Consider the following 24,878-nt stretch of genomic DNA (forward strand, 5'->3'; position numbering starts at 1 on the left):
CAAAAGCCGGATGCCCTGAACACGCCGTGTTTTCCTAGCTTTGCTGGCTCAAATGTCTGCTCAGCACTGAGGCCCGGTGCCACCACCACCTCCTCATAAGGCCTTCTTGGTTTGCTCACATCCCTCCTCAGAGCTCCAAGTTTGGGGTCTCTCATGGCTCTTTTACAGTCATCTGTGCTCTTGTCTGCAGACCCCCTTACAGCCTGCAAGCATCGGGCCATGTTTGTTTTCCTCCTGGATTCTAGTACCCAGCACAGTACTCAGCATAGTACTCATCAGCTCAGTACCCAGCACAGTACCCAACACAGTACTCAGCTCGGTACCCAGTGTAGTACTCAGCACAGTACTCGGCATATTACCCAGGACAGCGCCCATCTGGCCGTGACTGTGTTGAGGGAAAGCCCTGACTCACCACATTCCTCCAGCCTTCCTGACCTGCTTCTCCTCCCCGCTGAGGTTTTCCCTCCACCCAACCCCCGCCTGACTTTTGCTCTCACTGGCTCCCTCGAATCAGAATTGCTTTGTGGCTGCAGTTCAATGACCCCTTCCCAGCTGGCTCGTGTCCCTTGCCCAGCACTCCTGGACGGCGTGCTTGCTGGGGTGGGGCTGTAGAAGAACCACGCACCTGCCAAAGAGCGGAATCATCAGGGCAGAGAAGGAAGGTAGAATCTGCTTCTCGGAAGCTGACTTTGCCAGCTCAGCCTAGCCTCTGGTCCCACAGCAGACATGCCTCTGGTCGATGTTTTGGTTTTGGGGCAGGGGTCTCTGCTTCAGGCCAGGCGGGGCTCGTGTTCTGCCGGCCTTGGGACTGGCCAGCTCTCCTCTCTTTGCAGGGAAGCAACAGACTCACTCCCCTGCAAAGAGCGGTGGGTCCCCCCGTCTCCCGTGTTCCCCTGGTCCAGCCTGCGCCTCCCTGGCCAGGAATCAGGAGGGCAAAGGTCCAGAGGCCTAGAGGAGATCACACCATCAGGACCCTGGACTTTGGGAAGGGGCCCTTGTCCTCATGGGGACTTTCTAGGCTTGGCTGGTTCCTTGTGAGTGTGGCAGAGAGAGATTGAATTTAGTTTCTTCCCCAAGCTGCTGTCTCCCTTCATTCACGGAGCTGGATTCTGACTGAGGTTAAATTGGGCAGCCCCTATAGAGGAGGCATCATGAACTGCTGCAGAGAATTTTTCTGCAAAGCTAAGGTTTCTGTGCCCCCACTGGTAAAATTAGAATCACCGTGGTGCCCATCTTGCCAGCTTGGGCATTGGGCATGGGGTCTACTCCACAACTCTGGGTGTCAGAGACATCAGATCCTGAATTATTATTATTATTTCTAATCAAATTAAATCTCACTGGATGGCAAGAAATTCATCCTCAGCCACGCTGGGGGACCCCTGCTTCTGAGTGGTGTGAACTGTTCTGTGCAGAATCTTACTCAGCCCAGAACGTTCCACGGTGGCCCTGGATCTTTGGTCCACACTCGTCACTATGGTGCCTTTGTCTGCCACTTTGCTGCTCGCTGCTGAGCGGGACTTGGGGTCCCTGCTGGGCACTTGCTGTCCCCATTACCTTCTAGGGTCCTGCAAGCCCTGCTGCTCGGCGCAGCCCCTGAACCCCAAACTAAAGCTCTTTTCCTCTCCTGGGGAATCTCCCTGGTCCCCCCTCTACCTGCCCCACACCCCACTCAGAGCACAGAGACAGCCCTTGTAAGGAGGTTGTTTAATCTCACTCTTTGATAGCACGCGTAGGCAGGGAAGTCCCTCTATAGCAGGGGTCCCCAAGCCCTGGGCTGGGGACCGGTACCGGTGTGTGGCCTGTTAGGAGCCTGGCTGCATAGCAGGCGAACGAGCGAAGCTTCATCTCTGCTCCCCATCGCCCTCATGACGACCTGAGCCATCCCCCGCCCTGCCACCACCCGTGGAAAAACTGTCTTCCACGAAACCAGTCCCTGGTGCCAAAAAGGTTGGGGACCGCTGCTCTATACTATCGTCATCATCATCGTTAACCACTCTCATATGAGGTAACAGAAAGGACTGGGACCACTGCCCATTTGCACGTGTTGGGGGAGGGTCTACATAACTGTTCAGTGGTTTATAAAGTACGCTAGCATATCAGTGTTCTAATTAATAGTGTTATTGAAAAGTAATATTATGACCCTATGAGGTAGACAAAGCAGAGATTGTTATCACCATCTCTGAGTGACTGAGTGACCTGCCTGGGACCACAGAGCTATCAGTGGGGCAGCATTGGACACGGCAGGAGGCCCTCCCCGACCCCACCCACAGAGAAGGCTCAGACGGGCCAGCCCACTGGGACATCAGTCTAAGAAAACTGACTGCCAGCCTAGGGAGACAGGCTGGGGAACAGCTGGAGCTTTAGGCAAATGCTGTGCTGTCAGTAATATAATCAGAAGGTAAGCAAAAGATAGTGGTAACAGTGAACAATTTTGGAGGGACGGAGGATGCAGTGTGGGCCAGGCCATGTGCTAATGTATCTCGCAATGTTACTATAACCTTGGGTGGCATAACCATTATCTTCCCCCATTTCATAGGCCTGGAGAGTTTAAGTACCATGACAAAGGTCACACAGGTAGTGGGGACTAGCCCTGGAATTGGAGTCTAATCTTATTTTGACTGCAGAGACCAAGCTTTAGTTGCCAAAGAACTAGAATAATAACAGTGAATAATGACAACAGCTTATGTTACCAGATAACATACTATTTGCCAGGCGTTGTGTATCAGCCTTGGTCCTCCAAGAAGCCAAGGCCAAGATGAGGTTAAATATGCAAGACGTTTAATAGGGAACCATCTGTGAGAGAAAATGGGACGGGAACCCGGGGAGGCTGGGAGGGACACGGTCAGTCCAATGCAGGTCCGACCCTGAGTCTGGGAGAGCAGGGAGAATCTTGGGCTGCCAGGTGGTTCTTAGGGAGTTTGGCAAGGCCATGGGGCATCCCGAATCAGTCACCCATCAGAGGAGCCCAGTGTCCTGTAGTAACGGGCCTGCCTTCATGTTCCTGTTTGGTCACTGGTGGGAACAGCTGAGGAAGCGAGGCCTTGGTGCCAACTGCAAACTCAGAGATAATTCTGAGCCTCGGCTGGGGACCTGGGCCAAGCCCACTCCCTGCAGTGGGCCTGAGAGGCAGATTCTCATGGAGCCACACACTGGGACATGCACTTTACGTGCATTTTCTCAGTTAATTCTGAAAAAAAAAAAAAAAAATCTGAGAGCTGAGTACTACTATACACCCACTTTACAGACAAGAAAACCAAGTCCAGGGAAGTAATGAAACTTTTCTGGGTTCACACAGCTGGAAACAGGCCCATCGGGGAAGGGAGGGCACTCCTGTCATCAATCAGACAGCTCTGGGCGGTTCTGTGCTGATTAATCTCCATCGCTGCTCGCTCCCACCCCAGAGCCCTTAGCAGCCTGCCCAAGGTCCCAGGAGAAGGGGCAGGGGCTGCGATTCGAACCCCAGCTCCTCTGGTCTCAAAGTCCTGCCTCTTTCCATGTCTTGCCACTGTCTTCCCAAGGCTCTGCCTGTTGGCGTGTTGTCTAACTCCTGGGAACTGGCTTTGTGTCCACAACAGAAAATATGCCAGCTAGAGCCAGAGGGCCGCCTGAAGGTGGACATGGTGCTGCGGGCGGCCGAAGCCCTCCTGGCATGCTGCCATGAGGACCAGAAGCCCGAGATCCTGGCCCGGCTGAGGGACGTCAAAGCCCAGTGGGAGGAGACGGTCACCTACATGACCCACTGTCACAGGTAGGGTGGCTGGGTACCTTTCCAGGCCTTTGTCTGCAGCTGCTGCCGACCCTCCGTGCCCACCACCAGGCTGGCCTGGGGCCTCTGCCCAAGGGACATTTCTTCGGTCCTGGGATTACTGGGAACAGGATGCTCTCTTGGGATGTCAGTCAACCCTGCCTGCCTCTTTCTAATTATAATCAAGCTTAATGAGGATAATAGACAGCGGGAGCCCGTCGTGTTTTGCCAACAATTAATTCTTGGTAGACTTGCCGCGCGTGCACCCTCCAGCAGAATGGCCAAATGGCCCTGGGGGGTAAGAAGGCCTGTTGCCTTGCTAGCACTTTAGCCCAGATTCTCTGCTTGTACCAGGGAGCCAGGTCAGGGGTGGGGGCTTAGCCTGACCTGGGATCGCCTCTTGCTCTGCTGGTTACTTGCTGTGTGGCCTCGGGAAAGTTACTTGACCTCTGAGCCTCAGGCGCCTCATCTGGACAATGGGTATAATCAAGTGTTTCTCGAAGGTTGTTAGGAGGATGGCGGGGGATAGCAAATGTCAAGAGCCAGGCACAGCGCTTGGCACACAGGAGGTCCTCAGTGGGCAGGAACTGCCAGCATCTTCTCCATCTTTATGAAACCAGAATGTCGAGTGGACCGGGGGGACTTTACACAGTGTTTTCTGCTTTTCAAACTCTTTCACTTGGAATTCCAAACCAAGTAGCTTGATGTTGGGCTGGACCAATAGGGCCATCTCCATGTTACAGATGGGGAAACTGAGGCGGGTGCGGAGGCAGGGTAATGCAGCGAGTTCATGGCACGCTGGGACCCATGCACAGGCCCCAGCCCTCTGTCCCCGCTGAGCGGTGACGAGCCCACAGATCCTACTGTACTCTGCAAACTAAGAGACACTCTCCCCGTGGCAGTCTTCTCGTGACTGCCAGCGGGCATCCGTGTGGCAAGAGCCAGGGTGACTGTGTGTGGGGTCCCAACACCAGAGAGAAACAACTGGGGGCATCGTCGTGCATCACTAATAGGAGTTTTGGGCTAGAATTTGGGGTCCTGGTGGCTAAGGGCATCAGCAGGCTGGGGGTTCTCAGAGCAGGTCTGGAATCTGAGCCACCCTGATCATTCGCCCCATGGAGCTTGTTTCCCAGACGGGAGGGTCTTGTGTATCTGGACTGGGGTGAGACCCGAGAGGGTGTCCTTGTGCCCCCTCCCCCAGCCCCCCAGTACCGGGGAGGGGGCAGCGGCATGGCCTCCCCGCCCGTGAGCCTGGTGGGGGGATGCTCATGGCCGTGGCCTCTGCCTGCAGCCGAATCGAGTGGGTGTGGCTGCACTGGAGCGAGTACCTGCTGGCCCGGGATGAGTTCTACCGCTGGTTCCAGAAGATGACGGTGGTGCTCGAGCCCCCTGTGGAGCTGCAGCTGGGCCTGAAGGAGAAACGCTGGCAGCTGAGCCACGCCCAGGTGCTGCTGCACAACGTGGACCATCAGGCCATGCTCCTGGACCGGCTGCTGGAGGAGGCGGCCTCCCTGTTCAGCAGGATCGGGGACCCCAGCGTGGACGAAGACGCGCAGGAGAAGATGAAGGCCGAGTACGACGCGGTGAAGACCAAAGCCCAGGTGGGTGAGGGCAGTGGGCTGTCTTCACCCCTTCATCCGTTCATCTGCTCCCATCTACCCATCCGCCACTCGTTTGCTCCCTCACCATCTCTCCATCCATCTACCCAGCATCTACTATCCACCCACCCGACACCCACTGACCCACCACCGTCCACCCATCTCCCCACCCTCCCATCCGTCTACCCACTCACCCATCTATCTCCCCTCTAAACTAACCACCAAATCTCTTATTTACTATCTACCCACTCACCACTCCATCCACTTACCTACCCATCCATCCACCCATCTCCCCACCCTTCTATCCATCTGTTTACTCACTCACCCATCTACCTCTCCACCAACCTAACTAGATCTCCTATTCCTCTCTCCAACCACTTAATCACCCACCCATCTATTCATTCACCTACTCGTCAACCCACCATGTACTCTTCACATACCCATGTACTCATCCATCTCTCCACTGTCTACTGCCCACCGTTTACCCCTTCATCCACTTACCTACTCACTATCTACTTGTCACCCATCTCTTATGCACTCACCCAAGCATTATATAACTACCTACCTGTCAATCTTCCACCTACCCATCCACCCACCCCTCCACCATCCACCCACCCATTGGCACATTATCTACTATCTGTATGGCCAGTGTTTCTCATGCTTAATACACATGTGGGTACTTCGTAAGTGTATGTTGACTGACTGACTGACTGATGGACTTTGAGGTTCACTTCCACCCGGCTCTCCTCCCCTCTCCCTCCCTCCCTCCTTCCTTCCTTCCCTCCCTCCTCCTGCCCTTTAGTCCTTCTCCTTTGCTTTCCTCCTCTTCTCTCTTTTGTCCTTGCCCCAATTCCTCTGCCCATTCTTTGTCCCCATCTCTCACCTCATTCTTGCCTTGGTTTAAACAGTCCATTGAGTTATTAAGTTCAATTTTGTTTCAAGAAATTCTATTTGGTTTTGTATTATGTCCCTCATTCATTTTTTCTTTCTTTCTTTTTTTTTTTTTAAATTTACTTATTTTATTTATTTATTTTTTGGTGCATTGGGTCTTCGTTGCCACACGCAGGCTTTCTCTAGTTGCGGTGAGTGAGGGCTACTCTTCGTTGCGGTGCGTGGGCTTCTCATAGCGGTGGCTTCTCTTGTTGCAGAGCACAGGCTCTAGATGCGCAGGCTTCAGTAGTTGTGGCTCGCGGGCTTAGTTGCTCTGCAGCATGTGGGATCTTCCTGGACCAGGGCTCGAACCCGTGTCCCCTGCATTGGCAGACGGATTCTTAACCACTGCACCACCAGGGAAGCCCCTCTTTTTTTCATTGTCCTTTTTCTCTTAAACTTTGCACTCCTCTCAGGCATGGAGTCTATCTGTAGTCATTTTAATCATACACGTTTTATAATCGTCAGGCTGCTCAAGTAGCTGAAGTTCCTGGCCTGATGCTGCCGTCTGTTGGGTCTCCTGACATGGTGGATCGTTTCCTTGGAGACTTCGTAATTCTGAGCTGTGAGCTCATCCTATTTGGGGCCTTATCTGCAGAACCCCGTGGTTGGGCCTGGCCCTCAGAGAACTTGTGTTTTCTTCAGCCAGGCTGCCGTGGGAATTTACCTTCAGGATTCCTATTGAATGTCCCTGAAATGTTTTGGGGGTTCTTAAATCAAGTGGGTTCTCTGCAGTTGAACCCTAAGCCAAAATGATGCAAGAGGCTCCTGGCTCCATACTCTGAAAGGTGACTATCTTCTCATTTGTCTTTTCAGCCAGAGCCCAGGCTGAAACACATATGCTTCTGCCTTGTATTGCGCTGGTGGGAAGGTTTTTTTCTCTAGTTCACCCTTTGACAGAGGGGGAGTCCCCTGAGTATTCTGCCTTTTTGCCATGGTCTCTGCCCGCCTGGGCCCAGAGTCTTACCTCCTCCTCCAACCTGAACATTAAACCCAAGAAGACGTCAAGCGCACATGTGAGTTTAGCATCTTGGTTTCCATAGCATCTTTGCATCTGGTCCACGGGATATCTCTTACCTCGGTGTGTGCGGTGCGTGCATGGTTCTGCATTTAAATGATGCTTGTTACATTTTATCCAGCATTTCTGGCTGGCTACGGCGGAAGGGTATTCAGCTCTCCCATGTTGCTGGAGGTGGAAGTCTCCTGGGTCCTTCAAGTTACGGGAAATGGTTCTATAATAAGCAGAGATCTGAGAAACCTTGAGTGGGAATAGGACGCTGGCCCCAGAATGCTTGGAAAGGGACCTGGGTTCCAGCCAGGCTCTGCTGCTTCCCAGCTGTGTGGCCTCGGGGCGCTCACCCTGCCTGGAACCAGGTTGTAGGACTGAATGAGTTTGCATGTGAGCTCTTTGAAATTGGCGAGCATTTCCCCAGCATAAAGGATGACTTGTGCTCTCAGTAGCAGTGAGAAGAAATAGCCACAACAATGGTGTCTGCCATGCAGCAGGTGCTAGGAGCCCTTCATTGAATGAATGAGAACCCCGCCTCTGCAGCTGGGAGGCTCAGAGGACAGGCAGGCGGGGTGGAGCTTGGCTCTCAGAGGTGTAGCCGGTTGGCCCTCCCTCACCGCATCCAAGTGGCTAGAGCCTGCTTAACAGCAATTCTCTCTCCAGGTCTGCCCCACGGGCTCAGGCAGGGGAGGTGCCTGGCCCATGGCCTCCTTGCTCTGACTTTACAGGAAACAGGTGCTTGTGTCAATCAGCAGAGAGCGCCTCGTGCAGGAAATGGAAAGTGGTTTTGTGTGTGTGTGTGTGTGTGTACGTGTACACGCGTGTGTATGGAAGGGGCATGCCTGGGGCACCGGTGAGCACCATTTCTAAGAAATGATCACCTGAGAGATTCTCATCGTCCCTTCAGGGAACCCTCCCCTCACTGGATCCAAAAATTTATAGAAATCACAACTCTTATTGGCGAATGCTATCTTTTCCTAGTCTCTTCATGTCTTTGACCTCATTGGATCTTCCCAACCTTCTTATGTGATAAATAGAGGTGTGACTGGGCCCTTTTTTTTTTTTTTTGACTTAAAAAAATAATCTACAGATAAACAACAAGGTCCTATGGTATAGCACAGAGAACTATATTCAGTATCCTGTGATAAACCATAATGGAAAAGAATATGAAAAAGAATGTGTATATCTATATAACTGAATCACTCTGCTGTATACAGAAGAAATTAACACAACATTGTAAATCAACTATACTTTAATTAAAAAAAAATAATAATCTAAGGGTCAGATACCACTGGCCCATCAGAAAGAACCAGAAGTCCTAGGCGACTCCCTATGTGGACTCCTCCTTTGGTGGTTGCCCCGGGTCCTGGGTGAGTCGCTGCGCCTGTGTCCATCGGGGGAGAGCAGGGGCCGCCAGAGCTCCTGTGGGTCCAGCTCAGAAAGTGGAGGCAGTGGTACATGGGAGGTTTCGAGCCCCTGGATGAGGGAGCAGGTTGTTTCCAAGGGTTTTCCCGAGGCGCAGCCCAGCTGGCAGCATGCTGGGGGCAGGAGCCTGGGGGCTCTGCCTGTGATGGAGGGGTGGGGGGGAAGTTGCCGCCCTGGCAGAAGCCCTCGGAGTTGCCAGATGGGCTGGTGAATTTTGACCTCAACGTGGAAACTGGGGGTGTGTGCAGGGTGACTGGACCCTATGAGAGAAGGCAGTTCAGTTTGGCCTTTTGAGCTGCTGGCTGAAGCTCACAGACCCTTGGTTTTCTCCTCCTGGCTGCCAGAGGTTTGGGAGCTCTGTTCTAACTCACAGGGAGCCTGGTTGGCTCTCAGGATGGGGTTGCGGGTAGGGGTGGTGAACGGGGAGCTGTTTCTTGTCTCTCCCAGAGCCGGCAGTAGAAGATTGAAAGGCGGTATGGGGGAGAGGCCAGGGCAGGCCCCTACGGAGCCTCTGAAGTTGTACTCAAACTGTCATGTGAATGTGCATTTTGCTGGAGAGAACAGTCATAGCTTCCAGATGATGCCATGACCTTCAGAAGACAGAAGCTACTGAGAGGGGCAAACTTCTATATCACCCTTAGCAAGGGTCCTCATTAGTAAAATAGAATATAGCTTCCCCAACATCAGCCTCCTGGGGCATACCCCATACTGGGCCTTCCAGCCCCAGACGAAAGGAAGACACTCTGGCTCCACTCTAAGCAGGATGAGGGACACTGCATGTCCAGTAGCCCTCAGAGATTCTTGGTGGCCCAGATGCCTCCTGGTCACCTGCTCTGTACATTTGATGAAGGTCTCACCTTGCACTGAAGTCAGGCGAGAAAGCCACCCTGAGGCAGGCAACTGAAATCCTCCCACCCCAGTGAGAGTAGGAGAGCCATGCAGGGATCCCTAGAGGTCCAGGCCTATTCTCAGGGTGGGAAGGGTCCCTGGGATATTGTCTTAGTCTGCTCGGGTGGAAAGAACAGAATACTATAGACTGGGTGGCTTAAAAAACAGGAATTTGTTTCTCACAGTTCTGGAGGCTGGGAAGTTTGAACTCTAGGTGTCAGCAGATTTGGTTCCTGGTGAGGGGCCTCTTCTTGGCTTGAAGACGGCGGCCTTCTCGCTGTGTCCACACGGCGGAGAGGGAGGGTCAGCAAGCTCTCTGGTGTCTGTTCTTATAGGGGCACTTATCCCATCGTGAGAGCCCCACCCTCATGACCTCATATAACCCTGATCACCTCCCAAAGGCCCCGCCTCCAAATACCATCACATCGAGGGTTAGGGCTTCATCGTGTGAATTTGGGGAGGACGCATCTCAGGCCATAGAAGATACTGTGTGTATTACTATCTCAACTTTCACCAAGGAGAGCCCATTTCATTATTTCTCGTGCTGGCTAACAAGCCACTACTTTTGCCTCTAAAAATCCAGTTTCGACTTCCAATATGTTAATTAGCAAGGCCTCTGGTGTTGATGGAGACAGGACCACAGAAGCACAGCGGGGGTCACCTCTGGACCGTATCCTTCGTGACCACCCCCTGAAGGGAGATTCTTGATCAGGAAAAGTGGACAAGCCCGGGAATGAGCAATGGCACAGCCAGCAGAAAGCAATTGAAAGTCAAGAATAGACAAAGCAGGCTGGTTGCCAGTAGGCGGGGCCTGCTTGTTTACTTTGCCTGATGGTTTTTAATCCAATGATTCTGTTTTCTGAAGGGCCAGGCAGATAGTAGCATCCTCCTCCTCCCTGCTTCCCTGGGTGACTGTGTTTGTTTGGCATCTCGGCCAGGAATCAGAGCCCTTCCTGCAGCCCGTTGCAGAGGCGCAAATCCAAGCCCGCCCTTGTTAATTGGTTGGGTTTTGACATTCCTGACAACTGTGCCCACACAGATGGTTTAATTGTTTGGTGTAACGAGAGGAGGTGGAGCCCTCTCCCATTTGTCACCCACATTCCTCCGACGTGCCCTGCCCGGCCGTGGCTGAATCGTGTTCTGTTATCTCGTTATGCCTGGCACAGAGCGCGGCTGGATGCCTGCCCTGCTCCGCCGCGTTCCTTTCCCAGCACGCCTGCTCACCATCACAGAGGCTTTTATTTACTCTGGATTTCCCCCAGTGCCAGCACCTCATTCTTCACACACACAGAGCCGCCAGCCGGCACTTTTATTGGAGAGTTTGCCTCACTACAACCTTTATCACCATCAGTGTCAACCAGGGGCCCAGCCCCTATTCTCTGCTTAGTATTCTTGACCCACTTTGTTTCATAAATGAATCTTCCCATGGAGTGAGGAAGCTCGGGGAGGATTCTGGTGGATGCAAATAATCCTGCGGGGAGGGGGAGCCGGCAAGGGAAACGTGAGGGAGATGGTCACTGCGCCTCGGTCCACTTTCTGAATTCAAGCAGCCCCGTGTTTCCCATCTGTCAAGCGCTGATGTTGAAGCTCTGAGCCTTACTCCCATAAGTGAGAGGATTCTCAGCTCTTCACTGAAGGACTTGATCCTGTGCCTTGGTTTCCCCGTCTCTGAAATGGGGATATTTTCTCCTACTTGCCATGGGTGTTGCAAATGTTTAAATGAATTAGTGTTTCTAGGTTTGGTGAGGGGCTTCTCCACGGGAGGGGAAGGCACATACAAACAGCCAGGGAGGTTTTTCAAATCCACGTGTCCGTCTACCCTTCCCAGTTGAGAATTGTTGGCTTAGCCTCGTAGAAGGTCAGGACCCTCCTGAACATGGCCTGGCTCCATGGCTGAGAGCTGAGGTCAGCAAACCACTGCTCGTAGGTTCAATCCAGCCCAATGCCTGACTTTTTTATGACCTGTAAACCAAAAATAGTTTTTATATTTTTCAATGGTTGGGGGAAAATTAAAAGCAGAATATTTCATGACATGTGAAAATGATAGGAAATTCAAATTTCAGTGTCCATGATTCATTTGATTGGAATACAACCGTTCTTTATGTGTTTGCCTGTGGCTGCAACTTGTGTGCTACAACGTAAGTAGCACACAAGTGTTTGAGAAGTTGCAGCAGAAACCACATGGCAGGCAAAGCCCAGAATATCTACCATCTGCGAGAAAGAAAGATTCTGCCACCCCCTGGGCCTGAGCAGTGATTTTGGAGTCTGAGCTTGGCGTTTAAATCTTGTCTGCAAGAGTTATGTGACCTCCCAACACCCCTTTGGATACTTGCATAATGGGACAGTTTTGGGATCGTTGTGAAGATATTAAATACGATAATGCTGGTCTATTTCCAGGTACATAGTAGGTGCTTACTAAATGAAGGTCCCCTGGTTCCTTTTTCTTGGCTCTCCTTGGAGAGATCCCTCCACCGGCAGACACCCCGCGCTTAATTACTTCTGGCCACTCAGGAAGCACTTAGTCTCAGAGCCTGCCCTGAGCGGGACCAGGGAGATGAAATCAACCCCCGTGTCCTTAGGGAGCGCTTGGTCCCCGCCAGATGACAATTCGGTAGACAAGGCTGGGGGAGAGCCACAGCCTGGAGCAGTGGGCAAAGCTTCAGAGCAGGTGGGCCCTGGAGATTAGCATTGCCACGTGGGCACCCCTCACTTGGTTGGGGGTGACAAGAGCACAGGGACACAGGTGACAGTAAACAATGGCTCAGACTTCTCAAGCTCTTACTAGCTGCCCGGTGCTGTTCTGGGGTTGTGCGAGCCCTGACTCATTTAATGCCACACCACCCCGGTGAGGCAGCTCCTGTTATCAACCACACCATACGGAGGGGTTAATTACAAGCTCTAGGGGGGCCAGGGTCAAGCCCCAGGCAGCGGGCTCCCAAGCCCAGGGTCCTGACCGCTGGTCTGCAGAGCCTCATCGTGGGGTCCTGCCCTTGACCACCAGGCTGCAATGCTTGGACCTGGGCCTGGGGGCAGTGGGGAGCCGTGGAGGCGTTTAAATAGATGGTGCTGTAATCAGGGGTGTGTTTTGAAAATCAGAATCTCTAGGCACACAGTAGGTCTTATAGCAGGACACTGTTATCTCCCCAAATGTCACCCACCCTCAGGACACCATCTTGTCCCTGTGTGGTTAGAGCTTCAGTGGGATTGTCTGAAAATAGAGGCAGTTCCAACTCTTGTGGGCAAATCACCACACTCAGGGGGAAATGGGGGGGGCAGCCTGCTGTTTACTCTCGTACCCTGTGGACACAGTTGCAATGGAGCAGAGGTGCGTTGGCCCAGCCTTGCCTCCCAGGTTGGAATCTTGGTGCTTTCCTAGCCAGGTGACCTTGGGCAAGTCATTTCACTTTCTGTGCCTTGGTTTCCCCATCTATCAGACTGGGCTAATAATGGTACCACCTTATGGGGGTAGTCAGGAGCATTCAGTGAGATGATCTTGTATACAAAGTTCTTAGGGCAGTGCTACGGCACCTTGGTAAGTGCTCAAATGGTAGTGTTATGTAGCTGTTACCACGGCCCCATCTTGAGTGCCATTCCTAGGACGTGGCAGGAAAAAAAGCCCACTGTGTGGTTGACAAGCCCAGTGCTGACATGTTTTGGTCTCCAAAGCCAAGAATTTCTTGGCTGACTGCTGATAAGGTAGAGAAGAATATGTGGGATCTTTGTGTCCAGCGAAAGGGCTGAGGGTCAGTTGCGTCCCACGCTCCCTACACACACACACACACACACACACACACACACACAGATTCAGGCCTGGGAGGCCAGGGGAGGGGCAGCCTGGGCTGGAGACCTTTATGGCCGGTGCCTCTCCTCCCCTCCCACAGAACAGAGTGGACCTGCTGGAGCACGTGACCCAGGAGCACGAGCATTTCCAGGTGAGCGTGGACGAGTTCCAGCTGTGGCTGAAGGCGGTGGTGGAGCGCGTGCACGGCTGCATGGGGCGCAAGTGCCAGCTGAGCACCAAGGACCGTCTCTCGGCACTGCAGGTAACCCCCGGCAAGCCTCTGCCAGAGTGGGGAGGGAGCGCTCATGGATGGTGGGTCTCAGAGTTTATTTAATAGGATGGGGCTGGGGGGGTCCCAGGAGATACAAACATCCCTATACACAGACCCCACAAGAGGAGAAGCATGGGATGTGGTGTAGATCCCATGCTTGGGGCCTCCGCTGCTTTATGGAAATCTCTGAGCCAGCAGGGCATTTGGAAACCCAAGGCCACAGCAGCATGGTCTAGACCAGCTGCGCTCAAATGGGGGACACTTGTCCATGTCTGGAGACATTTTTGGTTGTCACAGTTGGGAGTGGAGGTGCTCCTGGCATCTAGTGGATGGAGGCCAGAGATGTTGCTAAACATCCTGCAGTGCCCGGGACAGCCCCCGACCACAAAGCACTGTCTGACCTCACGTGTCAGTATGTGAAGGTAAGGAACCCTGGTGTAAGCATCAAACCTGCAGCGGGGAGAAGCTGGGTCCACTCTGGGCTTCCTGACTTGCTGTGATCGTGAACGAGCTTCCGACTCCCTCTGTAAAGTGAGTGGGTAGATTATCTTCAGTAATTCAAGGACCACTTTATAATTTTTGATACAGCTATACAGCACCTGTACCATTTATTTAATATTTGTATTTAAATTGACTCTCTTTTGAAAAAACCAATGAACAGTGACCACAAAATATCTTATATGACTTGTACAGTTTCCCCACTCTCTGAAAGTAGTGTTCCTATGAAACCGTTCATGAGCCGAAATGGTGTAAAGCAGAGAAGTGGGACTTCCCGGGCGGTCCAGTGGTTAAGGTTCTGTGCTTCCACTGCAGGGGGGGCGGGTTCGATCCCTGGTCGGGGAACTAAGATCCCACATGCCGCACAGCATGGCCAAAAAATTAAAAAGAAAAACAAACAAACAAACAGAGAACAAGCAGAGAAGTAATGACCTTTTCTCGCAAAAGCTAAAATCCTCTTTGGATTTCTTTCAGGTAGCGAAAACAGGTACTAATGTAGGGCTTTTGTAAAAGCAAAGTGATATAAATTGAACTTTTGAAAAGTGTGGGTATCTGTAAAAGAATGTTCACAGCAACCTTATTCATAACAGCCCTAAACTGAAAACAACTCAGATTTTTATCAGCAGAGTATTGGATAAACACATCATAGAATAGAATATATGTACAAAGGCATATCAGTCAATAAAGAGGAATGAAGTTCTGATATACATGACAGCATAGAAGAATCTAAAAAACATTATGCTGAGTGAAAAAAGCCAGTTTTAAAAAATAACATATTCTAAGATTTCAAATAGATGAAGTTCTAGAATCTTCTGGGATGTTAGAAATGCTCTATTTTGATAACAGTGTGGACTGCATGGGCATATATATTTCTCAAAACTCTTTGAACAGTAACACTTAAGATCTATATATAGATTTTCTCAACTTACAGTAGGGCTACATCCCGATAAACCCATCGTAAGTTGAAAATATCATAAGTCGAAAATGCATTTAATACACCTAACCTACCAAACATCATAGCTTAGCCCAGCCTACCTTAAGCGTGCTCAGAATCATCTTCCATTACCCTAAAATCATCTAACACGAAGCCTGTTTTATAATAAAGTGTTGAATACCTCATGTAATTTATTGAATACCATAGTGAAAGTGAAAACCATGTTGGTTTACACTCTCTGCCACTGCCCAACATCACGAGAGAGCATCGTGCTGCATATCACTAGTCTGGGAAAAGATCAAAATTCAAAATGCAAAGTACAGTTTCTACTGAATGCATATTGCTCTCATACCATCGTAAAAAAAATCAAAAATCATAAGCTGAACCATTTTTAGTCAAGGACAGTCTGTATTACACTCCATGTAAGTTGCACTTCAATAAAAAAGTGAAAAAAATATTTTGAAGGTATTTTAAATAAAAGACAAAAGTGTTTTTCAAAAATTTGTTTTAATATTAGAAGCCGATGAACACTGATTTAAAAAGAGATTTTATATCATTGTCATAAGTGGAATACCAATACTCATTCATAATTAGTAGATAACCATACAAATAGATGTAATGAGGCCAGATGGGGTCGTTAGGTTCTATTTGCTCCATACTTTTGCCAGCTGAAAGCTTCAAGCCTGAGGCTGCCTCTGTCTTTGTTAGAAAAGCAAGATTAACAAATGTCAGAGAGTGTTAAAGACAGAGAAGTACCCAACAGAGACTTTCCCCTCACTTAATCAAACGGCTTGTAAATGACATGGTAAAGGAATTACATCCTGAATGTTATAAAAGCAGGCAGTCCACCCCTTGGAAAGGTGCCTTGGCTCTAGCCTGGGAATACGAATTAGCATTTGGCATGATGTTCCCAGCGGTCCTGGAAAATGCAGCACATGTTTTCTTTTTCCCCTCGTGTTTTTTTCCCACCGCCTCCCTGCGTTAGGACATCGCCAGTGACTTTCCCAGGGGTGAGGCGTCTTTGAAGAGTCTGGAGGAGCAGGCCGTGGGGGTCATCCAGAACACCTCCCCTTGGGGTGCAGAGAAGATCACCAAAGAACTGGAGGAGATGCGGAATGTTCTGGAGAAGCTGCGTGCACTCTGGGAGGAGGAGGAGGGGCGGCTGCAGGGCCTGCTCAAGTCCAGGGGAGCCTATGAGCAACAGAGGAGGCAGCTGGAGGCTGAGCTGGCAGAGTTCAGGAAGGGCCTTCAGAGGTTGGCGGAGGAGGACCTGGAACCCGCGGCCAAAGCGGGGACCGAGGACGAGCTGGTGGCCCGCTGGAGACTCTACTCGGTAAGCAGTGTTTGGCAAAGCCATGGCCCAGTCCAGGTGCCGTGTGTGCCTCGGGGCGTCCTCTGTGTAGTGGGAGGATCACGCTGTCTCAAGCACACTGGCTCTGGTTTGCCTGGATTTTTGATAATCTCAGTTGCCCGAGCATAGTAGACAAATTGGTTGTTTGTACCTATTTTCTGGATGAGGAAACTGAGGCCTGGAGAGATTTTTTTTTTTTTCCCTCCACCAACATCCCCAGCATCACATGATGAGTTGGTGGGTAAATAAGAGGTGGATCGGCTCCAAGTTTGCCATTCCCTTGCCTGATGGTAGGATGTGGGGAGCACTTTCTGAGCACAGAGCAGGGAGTGTTAGGTCAGAGGCAAGGCTCTCAGTGTAGAGAAGATGAGGAACAAACATAACCAGGCCTCTTAGGGGGCCCAGCACATGAATGCCCATCCTGGGGAGGGTGGGGGCATTCCAAGCCAGACACGATGTCCCATCGGAGCACCTCCCCCTTCCCCACCCACGTGTACACTCACGAGAGGTCTGACTTGAGGACAGAGAGATTTTTCTTTTATTTGTTTGTTTGTTTGTTTGTTTGTTTGTTTATTTATTTATGGCTGTGTGGGTCTTCGTTTCTGTGCGAGGGCTTTCTCCAGTTGCGGCGAGTGGGGGCCACTCCATCGCGGTGCGCGGGCCTCTTACTGTCGCGGCCTCTCCCGTTGCGGAGCACAGGCTCCAGACGCGCAGGCTCAGTAGTTGTGGCTCACGGACCTAGTTGCTCCACGGCATGTGGGATCCTCCCAGACCAGGGCTCGAACCCGTGTCCCCTGCATTGGCAGGCAGACTCCCAACCACTGCGCCACCAGGGAAGCCCCGAAAGATTTTTCAAATAAGGATTAACACCCTTCTCCAGTCCTTTATGTATTATATTAACTCAAAGGGCTAGCTTGTCAATTCCACTAGGGGAAATATCTAAAAGGAAAGCCCCCAGGTCCTACCTCCACTCCACATTGTTCTGTGTTTTCCCTCTTCCTTCTAACGTTTGCTCATATGCAGAAATACTTGTGTGTAGGTAGAAGCAAAGCATCCGTGCTCCTTAGCACCACTCAGCCTTGTAGGAGACCAGGTTCACTGCGATGATCAACTTTGTACAAAGGGAGTTGTTTCCCTTGTAGGATTGTCTGCCTTGGCACAGGGTAGGGCTGGTGTGGTGCAGTGGTGAAGGGCGGGGGCTTTCGGATCAGACTAACCCGGTTCGAGTCTTGGTTCCTCTGCTTGCCGACTGGCTGGCTTTGGGAGAATTACTTTTTTTTTTGGCTATGCCGCTCGGCTTGCAGGATCCTTGTTCCCCCAACCACGGATTGAACCCTGGCCCTCGTTGGTGAAAGCGTGGAGTCCTAACCACTGGACCGTCAGGGAATTCCCGGGGAGAATTAGTTTAATCTCAGTTAAATGTGACATGGACGTGATGATAATAAGACCTGCCTTCCACATTCCTTATGAACGCGTGAAAACAAAAGTGCTTAGAACAGCAGCTGCCAATAGCATCGGGACTCAGGGAACATATGGCTCTTACCAGGAGTTCTAGGTGACGGCCAAGGTCAAAGCAAGCAAACTGGCAGGGGTGGAGTGTGGGGAGAGTAAGGCCTGGAAAGCCCTGCCAACAACCCCCTGTCCCGACAGCCACCTGGCCATGCCCGGCTATGCTTCAGGAAGCCTTTCCCGAGGCAGGAGGCTGACCACATCCCTACAGGTGCTGTCTGTCCCACCCGATTCAAGTGTCAATTATGACCAAGATACGACTAACCGGAAATCAATGAAGGGGAATTTCAGAACTTGTTAGATTTCTGTTCTTAAACTAGCATTTATGTAGTGAGAAGTGCACCTTCTCTGTACTCGGTGCCTTGTCAAGAGGGGGTGGCCCCGTTTTACCACCGAGGGACCAGGACCGATCCAAGGCTGCGCAGCTGGGAAGGGCTGGAGGTGGGTTTCCAGGCCAGCCCGTGTCCTGCCAGAGCCCGTGCGCTTTCCACTCCCCCACCCTGCCTCCTACTGAGCATGGGACCAGCCAGAGTCAAGGTCAAGATCGAGCTCCACATTTCCCGGGACAGCAGGAAAAGTCCGCATCCGAAGTACCTGAACATGGAGTGGAGTGGAGTGGTCGGGCGTGCTGGGTGGAAATATCCTCTTGCCGACAACAATAACTGGATTCACAGAGCATCTTTAGGTCCTTGTTTCCTTCATGCTGAAGAGGCAGGTTAAGGGCCAGAGGGCCCGGCTCCAATGTCAGGTCCACCGTTTCCCAGCTCTGCAACTGTCAGAAAACTCTCGGCCAGAGTTTCCTTGTGTATAAAACGGGGACACGGAGAATTCCTGTCTCGGACCACGGCCAGGCTTCAGTGAATGGGACCACAGGGCACTCAGCACGTCATCACTGTTCCCTAAATATTAGTTGTTTATATGATTAGGTGCTACTACATGGCAGTGCTGTGAGGTAGGTGATGATAAAGAGAAAACCCAGCTCATCAGGAGCAAACGTGTTTGGGGTCACGGAGCGGGAGCGAGGGAGAGCAGGGGCTGAGCTCACGGGGCCCCTGTCCCTCCCCTGGGGGACCGTTTTCTCCCAGGCTGACCCACTGCCGCGGGATGTGCTCACCCCGCTGCACACACACCGCCATCCCGTCTCGGAAGCCCACCCATCCCATCGGGTGTTGTCTGTTGCTGCAGGCCACGCGGGCGGCGCTGGCCGCGGAGGAGCCTCGGGGGGACCGGCTGCAGGCCCGGCTGCAGGAGCTCATCGTGTTCCCCCAGGACCCGCAGCCCCTCGCGGACAGTGTGGTCGCTGCCATCCAGGAGCACCAGAGGTACCGGGCGGGCCGGGGGAGGTCCTGGACCCCACGCTCAGCGCCTCTGCCCGTCTCACACCAGCTGCAGAGGGGGCTTGCACCCTCTTGCTGCCTGATAACAAATAGTTCTTGCTCCTATCAATGACTGGCCATTATAGGGTCTCACTGGGCTCAGGTACTGACCCCTTTCCGAAGTATTTTACATTCTGCTCCCAGAAAGAGGCCTGAACTTTGCTTTTCTCCGTGCTATGTGACCTCTTCACTTATTTCCATCAAGTCTCCTTACGCAGCTTCGCACGGGGGATGGGTCCCCTGTGTAATGGTCCAAGGGGAGGGCTTTTCACTAGGCCAGCATTGTGCCCCGCTTGCTGACGGCAGTGCTGATGTAAGCACTGGACCTGACTTCAGACCAGCCTCTACCTCCCTGTCTGCCCATGGGTTCGGGCACGGCCAGGTCTCCAGCTTCTTAGCCCAGCAAAGACCAGCAGATCAGATATCCACTGGGCACAGTGTAAATTCAGAATCGGTACCTATTTTTACTACATGAGGCTCAGAGGGGTTTGGAATACAGCCCGACTGTCCCCGTCTCTGTAGCACTTCTCATCCTCCTGCCTGATGCAGGGGTTTTCCTCGAGAAGGAACTCAGGGACCTCCTGCCTTGCCAGGTGACTCTCACCCCACGGTGTGCACAGGCCCTACGTGTGTACATCCAGAACAAGGGCTGGGTCCTCCACAAGGTGCTGAGGTGGCGCTGAGGCTGAATCTCCCATGCATAAAGCGGGCCGTGGGACGGGGTGGCCGAGGTCTCCCTCTCCTTCGTTGCTCTTGTGGAGGTGGCAGGTGCTGGTTATCTATGGCTGGGTGCTAGACGTTATATCTATACATATATATGTATATTTTTGGAAATGTAGTTGATTTACAATGTTTTGTTAGTTTCAGGTGTATAGCAAAATGATGCAGTTATACATATATATCGATTCTTTTTCAGATTCTTTTCCATTATAGGTTATTACAAGTTATGGAATATAGTTCCCTGTGCTATACAATGGACAGTGTATTGGAAAAATTATCTGTAGAAATTATTTGGGCCTAAAGTAATGGCATCCTACTCAAGAAAGTATTTTGTTTGGCTTCCGCGAGGTGCCTGGGGGCAGGCAGTACCAGCCTGGGGGCTCCATAATTCCTCTTCCAGGCTTGACTCTTTCCCTGGTCCAGAAGCTGGGCTGCAAGTCTGTTCGAGGACTGGCTTACCTCCAGTGCCCTTTTATCTGGACAGCATAGGCCTCAGGGTCCCGTGGACAGCCCAGCAGTCTGTAGAATAGGAGAGTGCCCGCCCTGAGGGCAGCACAAGCTGGGCGCTCTGGGGTCTGGGCAGAGGCCTTGCTCCTGTACTGACCCGCTGTCTCCTCTCTCGGTTCCCCCTCCACGGTGCTCACAGCCTAAAGGCCAAGACCACCAGGCTGCGCAATGCCGCGGGCACGGACCTGTGGCAGCATTTCCAGCAGCCTCTGCAGGAACTGCAGCTGTGGAGGGCTCTGGCCCAGAGGCTCCTGGATGTCACCGCCAGCCTGCCAGACCTGCCCTCCATCCACACCTTCCTGCCGCAGATTGAGGTAAGCATGGTTCTGTCGGGAGGGCTGATGGATGCAGCTGGGGGAGGCCACCAGCCAAGCATAGCATTTCAGCCTGTCCCCCGCAGGGACAGGCGTGTCTCTGGGTCCTCCAGATGCCTGGGTGGAGCCCACTGTACCCTGTCTGGTGAATTCTAAGTGCACAGGAAATGTCAACACTTGTAGTTATCAACGACAAAAGTCACCCTCAGTTCTTGGGAAGAAGGTGAAGCCTGGTGCCTGGTGTAGCTCCAGGACTCTGCACTGATCTGCGCTCAGCCCTTCTCTTTAGGACCCTGCTGCAGGCGGTCCTCTGGTGGAAGCCTGAGCAGTGCTGAGAAAGAGCAGGATGTCAGGCCATTACCTTTACTGTGTGTCAATTGGGATGCATGTGACAAGTGACAGAAAACCAGATCAGTGGTGGCTTAAAACACAGAGACGGGACTTCCCTGGTGGCGCAGTGGTTAAGAATCCGCCTGCCAACACAGGGGACACGAGTTCGAGCCCTGGTCCAGGAAGATCCCACATGCCGCGGAGCAACTAAGCCCGTGCGCCACAACTACTGAGCCTGCGCTCTAGAGCCTGCGAGCCACAGCTACTGAGCCCGCATGCCACAACTACTGAAGCCCACGTGCCTAGAGCCCCTGCTCCGCAACAAGAGAGGCCACTGCAATGAGAAACCCGCGCACTGCAACGAAGAGTAGCCCCCGCTCACCTCAACTAGAGAAAGCTCACGCACAGCAATGAAGACCCAATGCAGCAAAAAATAAATAAATAAATAAATAAACAAACAAACACGGAGACTTTCAGGTCGTCCCAGAGCTGGCTTGATAGCTCAGCAGTATCTTCCAGGACCCAAGCTTTTCCCAGCTCTAAACCACGTCTGCCTTCATGGCCCCAAGGTGGGTGCCACCATTGCAAGTGTGCACCCTCACTGTGTATTTGAGCTCATGCTGCATAGTTGTATACTCAGATATTTTCAGTTGACACATATGAGCTTTTTCTCAGCAGCCTTTAAAATGGTCCAATAAAGCCATCACTTTAAATGGCTGCAGAATATTCCATTTGGGGGCATGTCATTATTTTTTTAAAGTTTCCGCACTTAGATTGTTTAGGTTCTTTCCAATTTTCATTGCCATAATTAACATATGTTGATTATCTATGTACATGGATTTTTGTTTCCATTTCTACCATTCTCCTCATTTTACTGATGAGGGACTGGGGCCAGGGAGAAGTTAGGGAGCTTGTTCAAGGTCAGGCTGCTCAAGAGAGCAGAGCTGGGGCCAGAATGGTGGGTTCTAGACTCTTGTCTAATGTTCTCATCCCTGTCTTCACTCTGGCTCCTGAAAATAGGTTTGTGAGGCATTCAGAACACTTATCATCATTTGACTGTTGAGAAAAACAAGTGTCCCAGAGGGGAAGCCACTTGCTCGTTGTGACACAGCCATTAAGTGACAGGGCTGGCTTTAACCCAGACCTGTCTAACTTTCCCCACCGTGTCACAACTATATTTCATCCTGTCCTTCCCACTACGGCAGAAAGCAAACTGGGACCTCCTTGAAGCAGGAGAGAGGTCCTGTCTTTCTAGAGTGTGACCCAGGACTCCCAGTGCGGGAATTTCACGCAGCAGTGGGCTGGAACACTTGGGGCCAGGACTTTGGTTTATTCACGTTTGGACGCTGTTTGCTGGCTCAGAGTACGTCTTGCTTCACTCCCACCGGCCCACCTGGGCGGGATGGATTTCACAGGCCAGGGCTCAAGCTGCCAGCCCTCTCTTTTCTTGACTCAGCTCCTGCATCTAGCCTCAGAGCAGCCTGTGGATCTGCAAAGCTCCAGCCAAAAGCTGGGCGTGGCTGGTGTATTAGTTCCCTGGGGCTGCTGTAACAAAGCACCAAAAACTGGTGGCTTAAAACAACAGAAATTCATTCTCTCAAAGTTCTGGAAGCTGGAAGTCCAAAGTCAAGGTGTCAGGAGGGCCTTGCTCTTTCCAGTGGCTCTACGGGACAATCCTCCTTTGCCTCTTCTAGCTTCTGGTGTTTGCTGGTAGTCGCTGGTGTTCACTGGCTTGTAGGTCCATCACTCTGATCCCCGTGTCTGTCATCACGTGGCCATCTTCTCCCCATGGGTCTTCTTTTGTTTTTTTTTTTTTCCACCATATCTTTTTTGAAGGACACAATTCAACACATAACAGTTGGTTAAATAATAATGGCTGAGAAGATCTGTCTTTTATCGTGTGTTCACTGTGGGTCCTGCACTATGTTAAATGCTTTTTAGGCATTTAAGCCTCACGGCAGCCCCGTGAACTAGGGTGTGTGACTACCCCTAATTTACCGATGAGGAAACCGAGGCTTGGAATTGCCCAAGTTCTCCCAGTTAGTATGGAATCCAAACTCATGATTGCAACTCCCCAGCCTGAATTCTTAACCCTCATGATATTGTGTCTGAGTCTGGTGAAAAGGGGGTGAAGGTGACTCCCTACAGCTAGAGGCTTGACCTCTGTGTAGCTAATTGCAAACCACACACCTGGGCTGGGGTCTTAGTTCTCCCTCTCCCAGCCCCGTGCCCAGCTCAGCATCTCTGTAACATCATCAGATATCAAATGGAAGGACTCTGGCCAGCTGAAGACCAAACCGCCGGCCTCCAGGGCCCCTGCGCCCTCAGCTAGAGAAGCAAGAGGTATTTGTCCCCAACAGCTTGTTCATCAGCAGGAGCCTGAAGCGGGGAACAAGTCTTTGAGGACAGGAAGAGTGCGTGTAGGCTGGGAATGTGGTCAGGGGAGGCTTCCTGGAGGAGGTGGGGCCTGGGCTGTGCAGAGTTCAGGCTGCCTGCTTAGGAGCCAGCTGCCCATTACACAGGGCTTCTGAGTCCCCCTTTCCTCCCCTCTCTGCCTGGTGAGCTCCCACACATCATGACTTCACTCAGGTGCCACCTCCTCTGGGAAGCCTTCCAGAATTTCCTGTGATCATGATCCCATAGGCCCTTAGCCCCTTCGAAATGTCCCATACACCAACTGGGGGATGGCCCAATGCTGTCGGTGATAGAGGATCACTGAGTAGAGGATCAGACTGGTTAGTTTGGGGTTCGGCTGCAGTGTGGACGGTCGATTTCGGGGGGCGGCTGGGAGGCAGCAGGCAGTCAGGAGCTTCTGGGGCTCAGGTGAGCAAGGCTGAGGGTGAACCACAGTCAGTGGTGGGGGATGGAGAGGGGATGGATTTCCGGGACACGTAGGAGGTAGAATTCTTGCTCAGGCTTTGGTAATAAGATGGATGTGGAGGTGAGAGAGGAATCAGATTGACCCTGACATTCAGGGCCTCCTACCGCCTTCCTGCCAGCCCGTTTCTCCTTACGTTCGCTGCCTCCTTGGAAACCAGCACCAAGGCCCAGCCTCCTGAGCAGGTGCAGCCAGAACAGGTGCGCTCCCGGCCCCATCTCCAGCTTCATCCTGCCCTGCGGTTCACGGAGACCTTGTCTCCCCTAGGCGGCCCTGGCGGAAAGCTCCCGCCTGAAGGAGCAGCTGACGATGCTGCAGCTGAAGAAAGACCTGCTGGGTGGCATCTTTGGCCAGGAGAGAGCCACGGCCCTGCTGGAGCAGGTGGCAACTTCCGTGAGAGACAGAGACTTACTGCACAACCGGCTTCTGCAGAGAAAGAGCAAACTGCAGGTGAGCCCCGCTGGTGGCCCTCAGCCCTCGACCCGGCCCTCCAGGAAGGGCAGCCCTGCATCCTGACCCCAGCTCTGCCACTGACCACCACGTGGCCCTGGGCATATTGCTTTGTCCCCCATGACCTCAGGCCCCTCATCTATCATCTGGGTAGGATTATGGCGCGATCCTCCTCACCTGTCGGCCTCCCACCTCTGCCCCCAAATTCCCTTCTTCACTGATCAAGTCGAACTGTCTTCTGCAGAGAGCTGGGGACTGTCAGATAAGAAGACGCAGAAAAAACACTTGTAAACTTTAAACCACTGGAGAGCTGGGAGCTAGTGTTACTAGGGACACTTCTAACGGCCACACGAAATCAAAGACG

The 24,878-nt window shown here is 52.1% G+C and overlaps 1 protein-coding gene across 7 annotated transcripts in view; it reads left to right on the forward strand.

Moving 5' to 3' along the window:
• The window catches only part of SYNE3 (spectrin repeat containing nuclear envelope family member 3), an 88,749-nt gene that overhangs the window by 41,886 nt on the left and 21,985 nt on the right, over positions 1–24,878 (forward strand). For all 7 annotated transcript variants that reach the window (XM_082448308.1, XM_082448303.1, XM_082448307.1 and 4 more), the window contains 7 exons: positions 3,576–3,748; positions 5,037–5,346; positions 13,477–13,638; positions 16,065–16,412; positions 19,125–19,261; positions 20,682–20,856; positions 24,332–24,514. In XM_082448308.1, coding sequence (XP_082304434.1) covers positions 3,576–3,748; positions 5,037–5,346; positions 13,477–13,638; positions 16,065–16,412; positions 19,125–19,261; positions 20,682–20,856; positions 24,332–24,514 — 1,488 coding nt within the window. The remainder of the gene's footprint in view (positions 1–3,575; positions 3,749–5,036; positions 5,347–13,476; positions 13,639–16,064; positions 16,413–19,124; positions 19,262–20,681; positions 20,857–24,331; positions 24,515–24,878) is intronic.

The sequence above is a fragment of the Balaenoptera physalus genome, assembly GCF_965194825.1.
Source record: "Balaenoptera physalus genome assembly, chromosome: 2".
NCBI classification, from domain to species: domain Eukaryota; kingdom Metazoa; phylum Chordata; class Mammalia; order Artiodactyla; family Balaenopteridae; genus Balaenoptera; species Balaenoptera physalus.